Source organism: Ips typographus, linkage group LG11 (genome assembly GCF_016097725.1).
Source record: "Ips typographus isolate SLU linkage group LG11, UJ_Ityp_2.0, whole genome shotgun sequence".
Lineage (NCBI taxonomy): Eukaryota > Metazoa > Arthropoda > Insecta > Coleoptera > Curculionidae > Ips > Ips typographus.
Genome location: NC_138432.1, coordinates 1,467,878 through 1,487,177, shown reverse-complemented (window position 1 = coordinate 1,487,177; position 19,300 = coordinate 1,467,878). Strand labels below are relative to the sequence as shown.

Below are 19,300 nucleotides of genomic sequence, written 5' to 3'. Positions count from 1 at the left end.
GGCGGTCAATTTTGTAGTACGAAAGTCTCTGGTCAAATATGTCAACTCCGTTCATGTTATGGTTGTAATCACTTACTACTTGGGGACACGGAACATCGATAGTTTGGCCATCCTTCTCTTTTCTTTTGACCTGTCCTACGTCTTCTGGCTGATGATAATTTGACAACATGTGAACACATCGTTTGTCTCTCCATTTCATTGCTAACAAACCAGTATCGCTTGTAAACCATTGTATATCACCGCGTTTCAAGCTCTTGTCTGGCTTGAATTTTGACATATAGCGACGATTAACATTTACTGTACCAACAGCATGGATTTTCTTCTGTTTTAATTGTTGCTGTAAATCAACAGAATTAAAAAAGTTGTCAATATATAGCACATGGTTTTTATTTTCCAAGTGTTTAGTTAAATTATTAACGACTCTTGCACCAAGGCACTTTTCTACGTCATCGGTAGATGATTTCCCAGTATACATTTCAAATTTTATGCAGTATCCTGTTTTGTCCGCTAACATCCATACCTTATATCCTCTTTTGATGGGTTTCTTGGGCATATACTGTTTTAGACTACTACGGCCCTTGAATTTGATCATTGACTCATCTACTATGATCACTTGATCAGGATTTAGGCATTTCTCAAAGTTGTGAAGTAACAAATCCATCATGGGGCGAATCTTATAAAGCTTATCATACTTGGGAGAAGCTCTTGATGGCATCAGAGTGTTATCAACTAAATGAATATGACTCAAAAGCCACCCAAATCTTTTTTGTGTCATCACTGAGCTGATAAAAACATCGTTCAACTCGGGTGCAGTTGACCAATAATCTTTATAGCTGGGACTGCGTTTTATACCCATTAATAAATTTAATCCCAAAAATGCCTTTATTTCACATGAATTTGTTGGAACATAGGCTTTTCCAGTCGACAGTTTCTCTTGTTCGGCATAAAGATTGGTTTGGAATACTATAGTATCAATAAACTGATTTGTGACAAACAAACAAATTTGTCAGACACTGGCAGATTTTCTTCTTCAAAGGCAACTGGCAGGTTGACCATTACAGTGTCGTCCTCTATATCAGACGAAATATCATTATCCGACTCAGACCCTGAAGGCATTGAATCAACATAAAAAGTGTCCATTTGTGCGTAAATTTCATCACGAGTTAACCCTCCTACGGGTCTAAATGGGAGTTAATCCATATCTATAAGAAGATGTTGGTTAACACTTTTGGTACTAAAAAAGGACCACAGAAAAAATAAAAAATTTTCGGAAATTTCTATACAAATTTATAAACAAAGTAATTATACTTACTAATTAGATGTATCCTCACATTTGAGTTAAAGAATTTAATAAAAATAACTATTTTGCATAAAACAAAACCGCTTTTGTTTACTACAACCTCAAATTTATGTCGAAATACTCGTTAGCACCACGTGCTTATCCGCGAAACAACGTACTGGCCGCCTGACATTGAAGCAACGTGATATAATGCCTATAGAGCAAGCGCCGATAGGTGGTTTAAATTGTATGCTTTAGCAGCGCAGTGCAAAGTGATTTTGAAAAGTGGTATATTTTTTGAACCACCGAACCGCAAAATGATCAGAATGGGTGGTTCAAATTTTCGACCATAAATACGCTAAGAGTTAATGGTGCAAATTGATTGCAGAAAACTTTAAAAATTAATTACAACTAAAATCGATTTTATTCAATTTTTATAGTGTTCTACTTTAAAATTAAGAATAGGATTTTGCCTGATTATTTGTGCAATAAGGTAAAGACTTTTAGTGATACTCATGAATACAATACTCGGAATAAAACTGATTTTATTATTAATGTGAGACCAGGGACCAATATTGTTTCAAACTCGTTATTGTATAGAGGATTATTGGATTTCAATAATCTCCCGCCGCATCTCAAAGACTGAGAGTTTGAACGTTTTTAAAAAACAACTTCGTCGACATATACAAGCTCATTGTTTTTAATTTGTAATAATTGTGTTTATATTGTTCTTTTTTACGAGACGGTAACTGTGTCTACGATTTTATATTTTAGCGGTGTTTTGTGCCATTTGATGATTGTAGTTTTAATAGTATGGTATGAGATCTGTTGATGTATTTGTGAAATTATGTAGCCTTTGGGCTAAATAAATATCATTATTATTATTATTATTATTACAGTCGATCTGCTTTATTAAAATTGTCATTTTGACTAATTTTTTCAATTTTCAAAATTTTTCAAAAATTCAAAATATATGTTTTTTTGATTAAAATGAATTCTATTTAATTTTTAAAGTGTTGTTGTTAAAAACAGTTAAAATGGCTGTTTTAATGGTGCAAATTCATTGCAGAAAACTTTAAAAATTAATTACAATTAATTTTAAAATAGAAGTAATTTAAATTTTTGAAAATTTTTGAAAATGTTAAAAATAGTTAAAATTACAGTTTTAATGGTGCAAAACAATTGCAGAACACTTTAAAAATTAAATAGAATTCATTTTAATCAAAAAAACATATATTTTGAATTTTTTAAAAATTTTGAAAATTGAAAAAATTAGTCAAAATGACAATTTTAATAAAGCAGATAGATTATAGAACACTATAAAAATTGAATAAAATCGATTTTTATCAAAAAAACACACTTTCTAATTTTTTGAAAAATTTTAAAAATTAAAAAAAAATTAGTCAAATGACAATTTTAATAAAGCAGATCGATTGTAGAACACTATAAAAATTGAATAAAATCGATTTTCATGAAAAAAAAACACACTTTTTGAATTTTTGAAAATTTTTGATAAAGTTAAAAACAGTTAAAATGACAGTTTAAATGGTGCCAAATGATTGCAGAACACTTTAAAAATTAAATAGAATTCATTTTAATCAAAAAAACATATATTTTGAATTTTTGAAAAATTTTGAAAATTGAAAAAATTAGTCAAAATGACAATTTTAATAAAGCAGATCGATTGTAGAACACTATAAAAATTGAATTAAATCGATTTTTATGAAAAAAACAAACTTTTTAAGTTTTTGAACATTTTTAAAAAAAATTAAAAACAGTTAAAATGACAGTTTTAATGGTGCAAAACGATTGCAGAACACTTTAAAAATTTAATAGAATTAATTTTAATCATAAAAACACCTTTTTGAAATTTTTGAAAATTTTAAAAATTAAAAAAATTAGTCAAAATAAAAATATTAATAAAGCAGATCGATTGTAGAACACTATAAAAATTGAATTAAATCGATTTTTATCAAAAAAACACACATTTTAAGTTTTTGAACATTTTCAAAAAAAGTTAAAATGACAGTTTAAATGGCGCCAAATGATTGCAGAACAGTTAAAAAATTGAATAGAATTTATTTTGATCAGATAAACCCATATTTTGAATTTTTGAAAAATTTTGAGAATTAAAAAAATTAGTTAAAATGACAATTTTATTAAAGCAGATCGATTGTAGAACACTATAAAAATTGTATTGTCACGTTTAATTTATGAGCCCTTCCGGATTCATTAATTAAACTGACTCACGACGTTAAACGTCGCGCCGGGATCTCAGTTTTAAGGATGGAATCAAACACTGAGTTTTCTATTAAACACTTAAATCTATTAAATAGTATACACAAATGGGTCTGCACAATACGGTCATAAACACACTAAAAGTTGATAATTTAACAATTGTACTTACATAGACTCATAAGCTAAGGACTTAGTATTTTCTGTCGGCTGGCTTGGTCACTTTCGTGTTAGAACAATTCTGGAGAACGGACTACTTGACTTGATCTTCTTTTCCGAGGAGAGTCGACATCTCGACTTCCTGTTTCAGCTGGTCGCACTACTGTGGATTGGTTCACACTCATCCTATACTGCTGCAATCGGCGTGTTTTATACCCGATTAATCGGCTGACGTAGTTTGTTATTGTTCGTCGCCTGTTTTTCATATTCCTGCAAAGCAGGTGGTGGTGACTCATCACCGATATGATGCACTCGGTGCATCATGGTGCGACCTTGCCTCGTGCGCTTAATATTTCGCAATCCTCGAATATTCTTATGTTTTTAAGTCAATAAGTCCATCTTTTGAATTAATGGATTTTCCATTTGTGACATATGCCTCCGCCCCAGAAAAACTGGTCCCCAGTTTTATATGACAAAAAATTTTAACAATAGTAAAAATATATCGTTAGCCTAACACAAATTTTAAAGTTACATGTGTACATACGAAAGCATTATGATAAATGGTTAGTAGGTTTACATATGTGAGTATTTCATAGTACTCAGTTAAGTTTACAATCATCCCTTAATAATAAGTTAGTACTTATTCTAACAAGAAACCTAATAAAATCTTTCCTCTCCGGTAACATACATAAACAATATTATGCACTTTTATTTACCCTAAATCTATTCGGTTCTGGCAATGGCAGAACAACAAAAATACTGCAACACTGAGAAAAGTTCAATAGAGGCTTAGTCCTATGAGCCAAACTTCGCATCTCACATCACCGAACACCATTATACCATTATGATCACTATTCCATAAATGTTTGTGGTGTGGGTCGATTATTCAATCGATGATTCGGCTAGCTTGGACCTCCGCATCAACGTAGAGGCCCACCGTGAGTTCCAACAACAATAATGGCTCATCATAGTCTGCCTCTTTCTTACATAGTCCTCAGTGTTACATGAAATATAAGACAAAAGGTTAGTATGTGCTACTTAAGGCTTAATATACAATATCATGTCTTGAAACAAAATTAATTTTAGCATCATTTGTAACTCTTATTTATTTGTTAGTATGTACGATCCATTTTCCATTCCTAAAAAATAAAAAATGGAACGTGTGAAATTTATTTTCCAAATGCTGTAAAGCAAGGATTTCCGTGTATGCACCGCGCGATCAAAATTAGTCATGTAAACAACTCGAATTTTTATGTTAGTAGTTCGTCATCAACCAACAAGATAGTCGAAGCGTCGTGTCAGAAATATTCGCCTCCTCAGCGAAACATTTTTTATCGCACCTTATTAGTTCATAGCGCTAAAAAATAATTGGATTAATTTCATGACTAGTTTATACTCGTTAATTGGGTTTAATATGACACCATTATACATTCCAATTTCTTATTTTATTTCAACCACGTGTGTATATTATGCTTGTATCAATATATGTATATATATAGCTATTAACAATAATAAAGTAATACAAAAACAATAATAAGGTAATATAAATATAAGTGTAGACCTCATAGCTGCTGATAAGTAGCATATGTTGTATGTTGTATGTATGTTGTCAAGCGGTTCTAATTGCGCGATAAACGGCTGTGTTACCGCGTGTCCAAGAACTTCTTCAGTTTGTCGCTGATTAATGGACCCCCCTTCTTGCACCTGCGCCAGGTTATCCGGATTTGGGCATAGTGCCGGATTGCGGTCGACCTGACTTGCGTGTGATTCAGGAGGTCCAAATGCACCTCCAGAAGATGTGCCAGCAGAATTGATTTCTGATGTTTCATCCCTTTTTTGGGGCACTACTGGTACCCGAAATTGATATGTCATATCCGGTACATAAGCATGCGGATATGGCGGATGACCTGGTTGACTCAAAAATTGAGTTCTCCCGTACGCACATGTAGCACAAGGACATCCTTGCACAAATACATTTTCCCATGCTCGCCAAAAATCCTCAGGTCGATATTGTGGTTGTTGGGGTGATATGCATATTGCACAATCACATGTCGAAAATGGAGTGCCCCCATGACGTACCTTCTCGCCAAGTAGAAGTATGGTATACTCCGTATGTATGATTTGAGTCCATAAGCCGAGTAGAGATGTTGTAATCCCTAATAGTTGTATTGGTACCGTCAAACGGGGTGAAGTCGATCAAAAAATAGAGTTTTTTCCAGGTAATTGGAAAACGAATAGCTATATTTTAATGAAACTTGAAATATATCTCTGTTGATATCTAAGCTGTCGATAGCGCATTGAATCAAGAATGGCAGTTGAAGTGTTGATTTTTTATTTTTGGTAAAGGGGTGATCGACTTCACCCCGGGGTCCGGGGTGAAGTTGATCACCCCTTTAAAATTGCATATTTCTCACTTCAAATGAGTATGGGGGTGGAGTCGATCACATAAAACAAAAAAGTATACATGTATGCATTTATTGCAACACATTAGCGGCAATCAATTCACACATCCACGAAATGAAACACATGTTAACGAAAAATAAACGAGTTTTATTTATATTAGAGCTATCGTAGCTTCATTAAAAACTGAAAAAAAACCTCTTATACACATAAATACAAAATAAAACTAAAAACAGAACATAGATGACATAAATCACAAAAAAATATAGATAATCACAGGAATGAATTCTCACTGGAGTATTGCCAATTCGTCCTCCTTTAGGGAGAAAATATGTTTCCCCCGTACTAATGATTTCAGATTGATTTTTCGGATAATCTGCTCCATGTTTATCACGGACTCATCCGGAATAGGTGGAAAAATAAAGAACACTTGTTTTATGGATCGCTGTTTACGTAATGCACTTACCACTATTTCAGCTTCTGACTTAACCTGGGATATATCAATATATTTTACGATATAAAATCGGTCTCTCTTATTGGTTTGATATTTTGCGATTAGAAAGTCTCCTGAATCAAACTTAACCAAGTGATCAGGAATATTTTCTTTCTGAGCGGAACTCTCCCCAAGTTCATGATCGTCTTTGTGGAAATTTTTTTCCTCCATTTCTTCCTCTACCTCCAATGTCTCTACATCTTCTGGTTCGCTATCGCTGGTTTGTTTTTTACGACGTTTGGGTCGGTTGCAGCTTTTCCCGTTCGTTTGTGTCAAATCTTCTGTACCTACGCTTTTACCGGCGGCTATATCCAGTCTTTTTCCTCGCTTTGGAACATCAGTAGGGCCAGTCTTGAGGTGATGTAGATAATCTATAAACGTCTCGTTCATTGAAGTTTGTTCCTGTTGTCTTGTATCGGGTTCTTTTCTAGTTATTTTTTTAAGGACTGCATCGGGATTAAAGGGAACCAGGCCGCATGCTTTAAACCCAGCCAAAATATTGTTATTTTCACGATCCCCTAGCCCATCTACGGCGGTTTTTAACATCCTAGGGAACAAAGTTTTAGGTAAAACACCCCTATTCTTCAGTTTCCATTCCTCTAGAGTTCTCTTCCATGATGCCTTCAGGGGACAAAAATAAGCGACGTCTAATGGTTGCAGCATGTGAGTTGAATTAGGGGGAAGTAAGACAAATTTTATATCGTTATTTTCGCATTCTTGAATCACATTAATGGTAATGTGACTTTGCAAATTATCTCCGATAATCACTTTAGTCCCATCTAATTTGCGGAAATATGGAAGTGCTACGGTTCTAAACCAATCCTCAAATAATTCAGAATCAAACCATCCTTTTGAAGAACGGTTATACATGGATCCTGGCAAACCGCCTTCCTTCCAGCCCTCATAAAGATATTTGGCTTTGTAAACTGTATATGGCGGGAGTCTGGTTCCATCATCAGCTATTGCGAACATGACTGTTGTACTGCACTTAGAACTATCAAGTGCTCTGTAGGCGTGCTTGCTTCCCTTCTTCATCACGACTTTGACACGCCCTGGATCGTCTACAAAATTTGTCTCGTCGTAATTAACTATGTTTTTCCCTGGAACATCCTTGATTATTTCAGCCACGTTTCGGAAATAGTCCTCAACAACCTCATATGTTATTGCGGTTCTCACTCTCTTCGTGTTCTCCGCTAGTTTGATTGTAAGCTGAGGATGTCTTTTCATGAGACCATTGAACCAACCTTCTCCTGGCATGTTATTAGAAAATCGTTTTTCATTGAGGCCGCGTTTATTTAAATATTGCTGCGTGATTCGCCTAATGTCAATGGGTTTTAGTGGAAAACCCCACTGCGCGCATGTTTGTAATGCATTAACTAATGCATTTTCGGCTTCTTCGTTGAGCACCGGTTGACCTCCATATGTCAAGGGATGATGACCGTGAAAATGGTTGTTAAGAGTCGAGTACGGCACACCAAAACTTTCGGAAGCTTTGCGCATGCTCATCGTACCCTTACGCACCGCATCCAGGGCTCTAAGCAGGTATTCGGGGTTGTAATTTCTTTTTCCATACGCTCCCAGCTTTTTTATGTATGTACGTGGCATCTATAAAAAAAATACGAATCACCCCCACCCTTTGATCTTACCCTTATTCGCAAGAATTTTTAACGCATGTAAAAAGGGATATTAAACGCGACATTTGCAAATTCTAACCTCACAATCTAACAAAATTATTTTAAAACTTGTGATCAACTTAACCCCGCTCTTTTGTGTTTTTGTAAATAAAGTGCAATTACGAGAAAACAAAAAACATATTATTAAGTTCTTTGATGGACACCTGTTCATGAATAGATTCCTTAGGACCTATATATAGGTATAGGTATATGAACCTACTGGTTACAGATTCGGCTGTGCTAATTTTTGATTGTAATGATTTTGGAAATTGAAAATTTAAACATTTCAGTTAATAACCATTATTAGCAAACTTACTTTTTCCTTGTCACAACCGAGAGATCACTTGTTAAACAACTAACTAGACGCCTGTGAACAGGAAACAGCTGATTTCCTGAGCGTTGTTGCCATATCTCTTATAAAGGCAGAAATAACGTGTATGATCGAAATCACCCCGATCTATCGACTTCACCCCGTTTGACGGTACCATTAGCTTTTAACACTCTTTAATAAAATAATAAAATAATTTGGATAAGAAGAAACCCTGTCAGAATTTTTATGTGCTGGAAAAAGGGCTGCCATTACACTCCAGAAAAAACATGCATTGTCATTATTTTTAATATTAATGCAAGCGTGTTTATTCGCAATTTCCTGTGGAAGTGGTATGTATGACGAACCACCATTTCCAACTTCATATTTATTAATGTTTATTTCTAAACTGACAATTTTTGATAACGCCTAAAGATACATCGTTATTTAACCATTTAACTCTATCAGATCTTTTTTTTCTATTTAAACCACCACCTACGTGATTGTTTAAATTTTTAAAAAGTATCTTAAGTGTTTTGAAATGTCCTAAATTAGTTAAAAGTTTTTTGTACACACCCACATTTTTGTCCAACCGCCGCAGCACAGTTTGCACTTGTCTAATTGAAGTTGCAATTTTTTTCAACCATGCTGCTACTTCTTCAGGTACTGGCTGAAGTACCAATATGGCGTAGGCTTTTAGAAATAACTCAAGGGTGTGTACGCTGATTTCTGCTGCAGCTCCAGTACAATCTGACATCTTCGATCTTTCTGAAATGATTAAATCATGATTAGTATTACACTTAAATATATTTTAATTATACTTACAAATTTCCGTTATTTCCACAATTGGTGTGGGTGATAAATCACTAACCACTTTCATACTTAAAAATTTTAGGCCATATTTCAGCGATATAAACTCCGCCAAACTGTCTTTAATGGGTGCCGTCATCCGACTAGGCAAAAACACCACGCTGTCAGACAACTCGGCCCGAACCACCTCACCAAATTTTGAATTGACCACTTTTAGGTTGTGCAAGGGATACAATTGATTTAATTCAAGTTGTTGAAACTTTAGGAGAGGTTTTTCAACCAAACTGCCGGATTCGTTAATTTTGGTTAGGTTCATGATTTTTTTGTTTAAGGTAGATATATACTTTTGTGTGTAGACTAATGTTTTCAACTCTTGTTGACTGGTTTTATATGCATTTGGGGGAGGGGGGTCTACCACATTTCCGCCTCGCTTACCACATTTCCAATGCAGGTGATAAGGGAATAAATATGTTTTGCATATGAACTAATTCCCATGCAAGTGTTTATATTATTAATTTAATTGACTTGTGTAAGCCAAGCTTTTACATATCAACTGCATTCCCCATGCAAGTGATTATACAGTGTGACCCATTTAGAATGGAAACACCCCTACAAAATTTTAGGTTATTAACCGATTTCAATGATTTTTTTTTTTAAATAATTAGGAATGAAATGTCTATTACGGGAGAAAATTTTAAATATTTATTTCAGTTTTCAGGTCATATTACGATACTTTTTCTTGATAGAAAATAGAGAATTTTTATTAGCGATTTTTTTATTGAAAAAATTACTACGCCACTGGATCTATAGTGCTTTCAAATAGCTGTGACCAAAATTTCATGAAAATCCATTCATTAATAATAAAGTTATGACAAATTAAAATTCAAAAATCCTCTAAGTTAACGGTCACAAAAGAACACCCTGCATCAACTGTTGCCATAGAAATGGTGTTACTATTTACTTATTTATTATTAATTATTAATTGGTTAATTTCTAAAAAAAAAAAAAAAAAATCAAAAAAAAATAATCAAAAAATAAAATAAAAAAAAAATAAAAAAAAAGAAAAATAAAAAATTAAAAAAATTGTCACAGCTATTTGAAAGCACTATAGATCCAGTGGCGTAGTAATTTTTTCAATAAAAAAATCGCTAATAAAAATTCTGCATTTTCCATCAAGAAAAAGTATCATAATATGACCTGAAAACTGAAATAAATATTTAAAATATTCTCCCGTAACAGACACTTCATTCCTAATTATTTCAAAAAAAAAATCATTGAAATCGGTTAATAACCTAAAATTTTATAGGGGTGTTTCCATTCTAAATGGGTCACACTGTATATGCATTTGTGGCGAGGTTACAGTAAAATTCTATTTTAGTTTAAGACATGGTTTCTGTTGTTTGGTTGGAGTTGTTAAGGTGCACCAAAAATAACGGTGTTTGAAACGGATCAGGTGTCGAGTAAAACCGTTTTGTATGCAGAAAATTGCTGTTGTTTTAAAGAATTGTTATTCCCAATACCACCCCTTTCGTTTGTAACGAAGTTACTAATTTTTCGCTGTTTCTATCGAATTTGCGCGTGACCTTCACTGCTGGGTGCTAGACCGCGGCCGTCGTGGCGTCGATTTTGTCGGGGCCGTCCGGTGCCGTTCGAAATGGTTCGGTGGGCGCTGAGAGTGGGTACCGCCACTAACAGCCCCCACCGTGGGTTTTGTGTATAAAAGAAGGCCCCGCACCGGAAAATAGGGATTCTTCGATCATCAAAAGATCGAGACCAGCCAGCTTAGCCGTTCCGTGCCGACCGATAACTCTTATCTCCGCGAATCTGTAAGTAAAAAATAGGCACATACCGACCGTCCGGTATTTGTTCTGTTTGCTGTTTAAACCCGTACCGTTAACTGTAGCTATTTTAACAAACTGTAAATTTTTCCGGGGATTTCCGTTTGGGGCATTTGCTATATCTTTCCGGGGTTTTCCGTTTGAGGGTATTTCTGGTAAGACGGCGCCGGCTACAGTAACTTGTTTTTGAAAACAGTTAGGTAATCCTTCTGGTCCTGTTCCTGTTTGTTGGACACCGGGGAAACGGTGTAGCAAGCGGGAACGGTGAATCCTGTTGCTCGTTTGCTTAGCTCCGGGGAAACGGAGTAGTAAACGGGTTTGGGATACTGGAGGGATTAGCGGCTGTGTGACTGGCAACGTCACGAGACTTGAAACCTCTGTTGCGTGTTTGGGGAAACAGTGTGCAACGGAGGCTCTATTTGTCGAACCCCGGGGAATCGGGGCAGCACCTAGAGGTTAGGTCGAGTGACGGGAACACCGCTGGTCACGTAATTGGGCCTCTTTGGGTTTTTGGAATAAATTCCGGCGCCGAGTAGACAGTTTTACATAACCGTACCGTACAGCCGTACCGTACAGCCGTACTTACACCGTGTCACAGACAGTCTTAACCTACAGTAGTCAGGCTATACAGTGGTAAAGGGTCCGTAGCTAGTTTTCATAACCGTTACACGCTTTCCCCGTATCACCGAGTAAGGTAACTTCCGTTTCATTGGGTAACCGTTACCGTAAGTATTTACTGTAAGTACCGAGAGCCGCAATACAGTGCATTTAGAGGAAACAGTTGTTTTAATTTTGTTTTCTTCCCGAACCCTTTGGAACTTTTCTCCAGCTGTCTAAAGGCTACCCAGGTACCGCAAAGTGGACCTTCAGCCACTATAAATAACGAAGGTGGCGCCCGAGGCAACGTAACCGAAGAAATCCACAAGAAAAGCGCTACAGGGTTAAAAGATGTCATTGTCATAAAATGCATTGAATTTCCCATAAGAGGTTTTGCTTTACCGATGCCCTTAAGAGCCAGTAAAATAAAAGTATAGTAGTAAAAGTATACCATTCTTGAATGGATTGCTATAAAAATTTAAGACAATATTGTTTGAATACTATTTAGTAGCTAATATCAAAGAATAGCTATGTAACAAGAACAGACAGTTGAAAAGAGAAAGTGAATTAGAGAGAGATGGACTCTTCCTACTAAAGTTTAATTGACAAGCGACTGATATCGGCTTTGGCCGTTGAATATCAGGAGTTTTATTGGTTGTTTATTCAAGTTGTTGAAAAACGTTGCCGTATCTCAGACCACATCAAATATTTGTTTTGAAACATTGGTTTAAAGTTAATAATAGTTAATAAGGACTGATATTTTCCAATGATTAATAGGAGAACTTAAAACACTTTGACTCAAAAGAAGTAAACAATGATTATAAGAAATTAGTTTATATTATATTTGATTCTGATAATTGGATGCCATTTTTATTTCAAAGACAGAGACAACCGGCAACATGTTTCCTACCAAAGGGAACTCGAGGTCAGCCAAAAACATCACCCCAACATCAAAGGAATTATGTCCCTTCTCTATATGTTAGGCATTTCACTTTTTTTTTTGCATGTTGAATTTGTATTAGCGCCATCCGATGCAACAACAAATTACAATAAGCTACAAATAAAAACGTTTTAAGACAAGTTAATATACAGTGTGCTGTATATAAAATAAGTGTCGGTTGAAACAGGCTTTCCCAGAAAATTGTGGTATAGAAAATATTTGCTTTAAAATTGAACACCCTGTATACTAAAGTAATCATTCTTATATGTGGTACTCTGAAGATAAAATGTAAACATTTAATAATAAATACAGTTTTAAATTATTATGTTTTTAAACAAATTGTATGCACTAATTGGCCATAGCCTTTTTTATCGACCTATGTAGCAGTTTTTTTTATAAAAGGTTTGACAACACATTTATAACTTTTATTTATTTTGAAGTGTGTTTACCCCTTACATAAATATGCCCAGTTTGCTAAAAGATGGCATGGCCATCTTGCCAATAGATGACACTCGCAAAGTTACATTGGTACTCAGTTTCTTCCAAACATAGCTAATTCTCTCTCTCTCTCTCTTCACACTGATTTCCGGCTGCCATACTCTAAATAGTTTCATTGGGAATAACTTGTTTTTTGACAAACTATACTTATTTAAATTTTCTCAAATATTTTGACCCTTCGTCTGGGGGTTCATTTTTAAGTTTTTCAGACTTTTTATAGGTCGTCATCTATTGGTAGTTTTACCTTATTACATTTTGTGAATAGTTTTATTTCTTTATAAGAAGGATTAGTTATATGCTGTATTAAATTTAAATTTAAAGCAGACATTTTATTCCAAACTTTGTTAAAACATTTTTTACCCGAAAAGGATCACAAAAGGCATTTTGACATGGTGCAAAAGACATTTTGGACATGGTGCTCGCTAGATGTGTCATTCATTTAACAAATCGTTCCTACAAACAATAGAATTACTTAAATAAATGTAATATAAGGCATTTAAAAAAATGCAACTTTACCATATCTTAAATCTCTGCTGCGGCACTCTGTAAAGTTGACCATGAATTCCACGGATTATAGTTATATGATGGTGTTTTTAGGCACAATGCCTGATATTAGACAGTTATTGGTAAGGTTACGTTTTTAAACTTTTTCTTCATATTGGCACACGAATATAATGTATTAGACTCAGCAAATAGTTTTTGTCTACAAGCATCAAATAATAATGCATTTTTTTACTTTGGTATTAAGAAAATTACATTTGTGCCAAGTTGATTTTTTTGTAACCAATCAGTTGACAGACTGAAAATACGAATATTTTAGTTTATAGACTGAACAAATTAGAGGCAAGGCTTTTTTACGGTAAAATTTAAGTGACTTGGTTGTCAAACAAAAATAACAGGCATTTTTAATACCAGGTGTCCAAGAGCACCCTGGACATAGGAGATTAACATGGGAAAACGGTTTTGATTTTTTTGCGCCTGTACGGTTGATTTGATTGAAAAATCGTGTTAATGAAAGTTGTAGTACCTATCACGGACTAGTTTTCTGTATTTTTTTCGGATCCTTAACTTGAGCCCTTTCGTCGTAAAGCACGAACAAAAATGAGAAAACTTAAACTTTTGGCCTGCACTGTATAGGCGGTTGTCGGGCAACGGGTAAACAGGTCATTGTTGCGGGTACGGTTGCTCGGCAACCACTTATACAGTGCAGGTAAAAAGTTTAAATTTTCGCATTTTTGTTCGTGTTTTACGACGAAAGGGCTCAAGTTAGAGATTCGAAAAAAATACAGAAAACTAGTCCGTGACAGGTACTACAACTTTCATTAATACGATTTTTCAATAAAATCAACCGTACAGGCGCAAAAAAATCAAAACCGTTTTCCCATGTTAATCTCCTATGTCCAGGGTGCTCTTGGACACCTGGTATATAAGCGTTATAAGTTAGAACGTTCTTTAATTTGCCACCCTAAAAACTATAATTTGTTTCGGCCAAAAAACTAGAATTTAAAGTTTTAAACAAACAATAGCAAAATTTCCTTTTTAACGACCTATTGACAAATTGAGGACACTGAAAAATGACCCAACTCAATAAACATTGTTAATGTAAGGAATAAATCACGTATATAAAATAATAACAATAGTAATTTTAAATACTCAATGACTGGTATTATAATTAAAATGAGATAGTCTAGAACTGCAAGTCAAAGTGAACATAATAAATTAATAAACGATTTATAATTATATTGCAATGTTTGACAAAACTTGTTCAGCCATTTATTTTATCAATTTGCTTGAGTTAATGAAGTATTAAAAAAGAAACAAAAATATTGATGTCATTATATTCAGTTATTGTCAGACATGTGTCTAATATTAGAATAAATAACGCCGAAACTATACGATCAGTATATAATATAGAACAACAAAAACTGTCTAATGTGGCTCCTATAGCGATCAAAAAAGAACGAAAATACGGCTGGACTGAATATTAAAATAAGTTTCCTGTTCCAAGAAATCTATTTTTAGCTGTCAAGGCCAAATCAGTCGGCGAACCAGACAGATAAAATTGGCAACTGTGTCGGTGACACCTGCGTCGGTTCCACATGGCGCTGTATATTGCGCGGAGGTCAGTAAACCGCAGCATCGTGGAGGCCGGTTACATTTAAACCCATACCGTATATACAACTTTTTTCCTTATACTTTTTCCTTACCCCTCTGCTGTGACCATGAAAGACCTTGAATTATGAAGCGTAATCATGCAAAATACACTCCTGTAACTATGGCGGTTATAGTGGAGGCTTGGGCGCCTGTGTTGTGTATGGAGGCGACTAAGATAGAAATGCATGTATATATACATTTTTAGATCGTAAACCTACGAAATGAGTAATAATTCGCCCAGCAGTTTCATCTTTCATAAGACCTAAAACTTTCTTGTTAGCTTGAGGAATCCCATAGATGTTGTCTTTAGGGTAATCGCTAGTATCGAAATATTGCAAATCAGTTTTGATGATTTCCGCATAGGCGTTATCACATGTAATTTCATATATAAAACAGTGTCGATATACATTAATTTAAGATTATTCTGAGGCACTTTGTAAAGTATGTAGCTATAATGAAAATCATACATGATGGTTTTGGAAAGATCTAATATGGTCATACCTACATAAAGTGGTTTGTTAAAAACAAGTTTATTGTATTTTATTTCAGGTCATTGTTGCTGGTACGGTTGCTCGACAACCGCTTATACAGTGCAGGTAAAAAGTTGAAATTTTCGCATTTTTGTTCGTGTTTTACGACGAAAGGGCTCAAGTTACAGATCTGAAAAAATACAGAAAACTAGTCCGTGATAGGTACTACAACTTTCATTAATACGATTTTTCAATAAAATCAACCATACAGGCGCAAAAAAATCAAAACTGTCATTCTCGATATACATTAATTTAAGATTATTCTGAGGCACTTTGTAAAGCATGTAGCTATAATGAAAATCATACATGATGGTTTTGGAAAGATCTAATATCTACCTACATAAAGTGGTTTGTTAAAAACAAGTTTAGTTTTTTTCATCTCAATAGCCACTAAATTTTCAGTAAATTTTACAACACTATGAAAATTTGGACTGGAAATCAGATTTTTAGCTCCATACCTGCCATACCAGCGGTTAACTAATTTGACAATCCTGTGTTTTCTAATATTTTCCATTGTTTTACCAAAAACTGCGTTATTCATCAGTTTAAAAAGATTTTTTGCGAAACCAGTTGTGGCTTCGGTTCGTAATTTGGTGTTTAAATCAATATATGGTTTTAACCAAGGAGATTGACTAAATTTTAAAATACGATGATTTTTTTTGAGTTGAATTCCTTGATTCAACGCTTGTTTTAAATTTTTGTAATGAATGACATTTTTTTCTTTCTTATAAAAAGTAGTTAAAAGTTTCGGCAGTTTTGAGTCAGGTGGAGTTTGATATTCAGGACAAAACGGCAAATATTTGTGTAAATCATGGAGATGTTCAGGATATTCCAAGTCCACTTCTAAAATATACCCAATGTCTGAATTATCATCGATGCTGCACACATCAAAATTACAATCTTCCATCCATTCAAAGTTATTATAAGGCAAATATTGGCACATTGCTCAGCCATATAAGTTGTTTACATCCAAATATAATAAATAAGTGGATGGTTTTGAGCTATCAAAATTTTCCATAAATTTATTGTTTGCCTCAGAATAACGATTGCAACATTGTGAAATTCCCCCGCGTAGACCATTTTCAATAAACATAATTTGATCGATATCTTTAAGTAACCGGAGTTTACATTTGGTATATTTTAGCATATAGTCCCAGGTGTATCCAGGCAATGTGTAATACCAACTAGGGTCTAATCCGTAGATGGTATGACAATTACTTCGAAAATTTTCAAAAACATCTGCTAATAATAAAACATCTGTTTTAAGATATTGTCACGATCTAATTTTTAGTCGTAACGCGGGGACGTGTAGGCTGGGGTCGTAGTCAAGTTAAACTCAAAGATTGGATAACAAAAACAACAACGTTTATTCATAGAGAGAAACTAAGTTGAAGACTGATTTTATACACATTGTCAGACACAAGTTGGCTTATTTATAAATTACAAGTTCGTACTTACATGATAATAAATGCACAAACCATTTTGAACGAGGGTAAGTGTCAGGGTAGAGTTCCCTTAACTTTCGCGACCGAACCGTTTAGTTTCGCGGATAATTTCTAACTAACTTTTCTTTCCCAATTTCTCGGCTATTTATTGTAAGGTATTGCGATCCCTTAGTCAGTTCAATTTCTTAATTGCTTGTCTAAGCATTTGGATCATTGTCCGAACAATTGATGACTTATTGCTGACCGGCGATTGCAACACCTTAGCTAGCTTCCGTTCTAAAAGGTTCGATTGCTTATTTTGCAACCCAAGTGGTCGACGACTTGTTTCGGTCAGTGGCCGATTATTTGCTGACTAAGTAATTAACGAAAATCTACTTGTGACACATTCCCCCGGCCGACAAAAGGTAGTCCCTAGCTTTTCACAATATTAAGAAAGTTCACTATGCAAATCTTCTAAACAAAATAACATCAAATTAATTATACTTTTAAATTTTTAATCATGGTGGCAATATAACAGAAATTTGACACCACAAATTCTAATCTCTTTCTTCAAATCTTAATGTAGAACAAACATAAAAATTTCCTTAATGAATTTTCCCCCTTATTACAACACAAACAAAATTTATCATAGTTACTTGTAAAAACTAATCAACAAAGTATAGCCCCTAGTTTTTCACAGAATTAAAATTAAAAATATCCCGTTTCATACCCCAAAAAGAAAATTATAAAAGAAAACATACAACAATCGGAATAAAAATAAATGTTTTTGTTATTTTCTTACCTCTAGAGTTTGTAAAAAAAAAACTTAATGTCTCTATGCTTTAACACTGAGGGGGGAGACTTTTCACTCGCGATTCACTAATATTCCGCGCACTATTGTCTGTTCGGGGATTCTATCTTCTTTTCGCGGCACTTCACTGCACTAAACACGGCTTCTGAAGACAATTTGGACGGTGTCTGGAGTCTGGAACTACATATCTGTTTACTGCTCTGGACGTGCAAGTGGAACAATTCCCAGAACTGTATTTTCACGATTGCCATGGTGTGTGGTCCGTGATCTAATTAGTGACGAGCCGGAACGGTACTGAATTATATCGGGGTGACCACAAGGGTACACCGCGGGTATCCATTTGCTAGTTATATGGGGCTGAGGTGACCGCATGGATACACCTCAGGAATTATATTTGTATATTATTTCATTATATTATTATTTGTATATTATTTCATTATATTATTTATTTATTTATTTATCATGCCTGAGTGCCTCTGAAGCCGTATCCTTTCTGGAAGGAAAAGATGGGTGACCATGGAAGAAGACGAGCATCCAGCGGACATTTGATTCACGCACTAGCTCGAGCGGGCTATGGTGCGAAACTATGCTATGCTCCGTTGGTTTATGCCTGAGTGCCTCTAAGGCCGTATCCTTTCGAATCAAAGCTGGCAACGACATCTCTCTGACCTCTGAAGGTTTTTTGAAAGATGAGTGACCGTGGTAGCGGACGAGCATCGTGAGGAAGAGCGGGCGGTGACCCACAAGGAGTTTGGGCGAGTCGGGCTACTCCAACTTCTTCGCTGTCGGTAGGGCATGGTAGGCGACCAAGACCTGGTGAAGAGGTATCTGCTGGTGGTCCTCGTAGTCGCGGGGGTGCGCGGACGGACCAATCGAAACGAACTTAATTGACACAATGCGTCAATATAACTTGACGGGAGCCGATTTGGGATCATCCCCCGCGGCAGGTCACCACGGCCTAGTGTGTCTATTCCTACCGCGGCCACGATCACAAACCGACTCAACTGTGGTCGCGGTCTGACGTTCCCTGGTTGGTTTTTCATCGTCAGCGTTTCCAATCTCCTGTGCCCGTTGCTTTTAGCTTTTGCTGATTTCCGTTTCCATTTCCAGTGGCGTGTATTAGTTTTTACCGATTCTGATCCAAAGCCTTGA

General features: G+C 35.1%; 1 protein-coding gene and 1 long non-coding RNA gene across 2 annotated transcripts in view; one reads left to right on the top strand and one right to left on the bottom strand.

Annotated features, from left to right (window-relative positions):
* LOC145735657 (uncharacterized) overlaps positions 1 to 17,191 on the top strand; it is a 261,472-nt gene extending 244,281 nt beyond the window's left edge. The window contains exon 3 of the long non-coding RNA XR_014179725.1: positions 17,181 to 17,191. This is a non-coding gene — a long non-coding RNA (uncharacterized LOC145735657). The remainder of the gene's footprint in view (positions 1 to 17,180) is intronic.
* Positions 6,113 to 8,315, bottom strand: LOC145735472 (uncharacterized). Its single transcript, XM_081989387.1, has one exon. The coding sequence runs from the start codon at positions 8,169 to 8,171 to the stop codon at positions 6,363 to 6,365; it is 1,809 nt and encodes a 602-aa protein (XP_081845513.1). The 5' UTR covers positions 8,172 to 8,315; the 3' UTR covers positions 6,113 to 6,362.
* Positions 17,192 to 19,300: the final 2,109 nt, after the last annotated feature.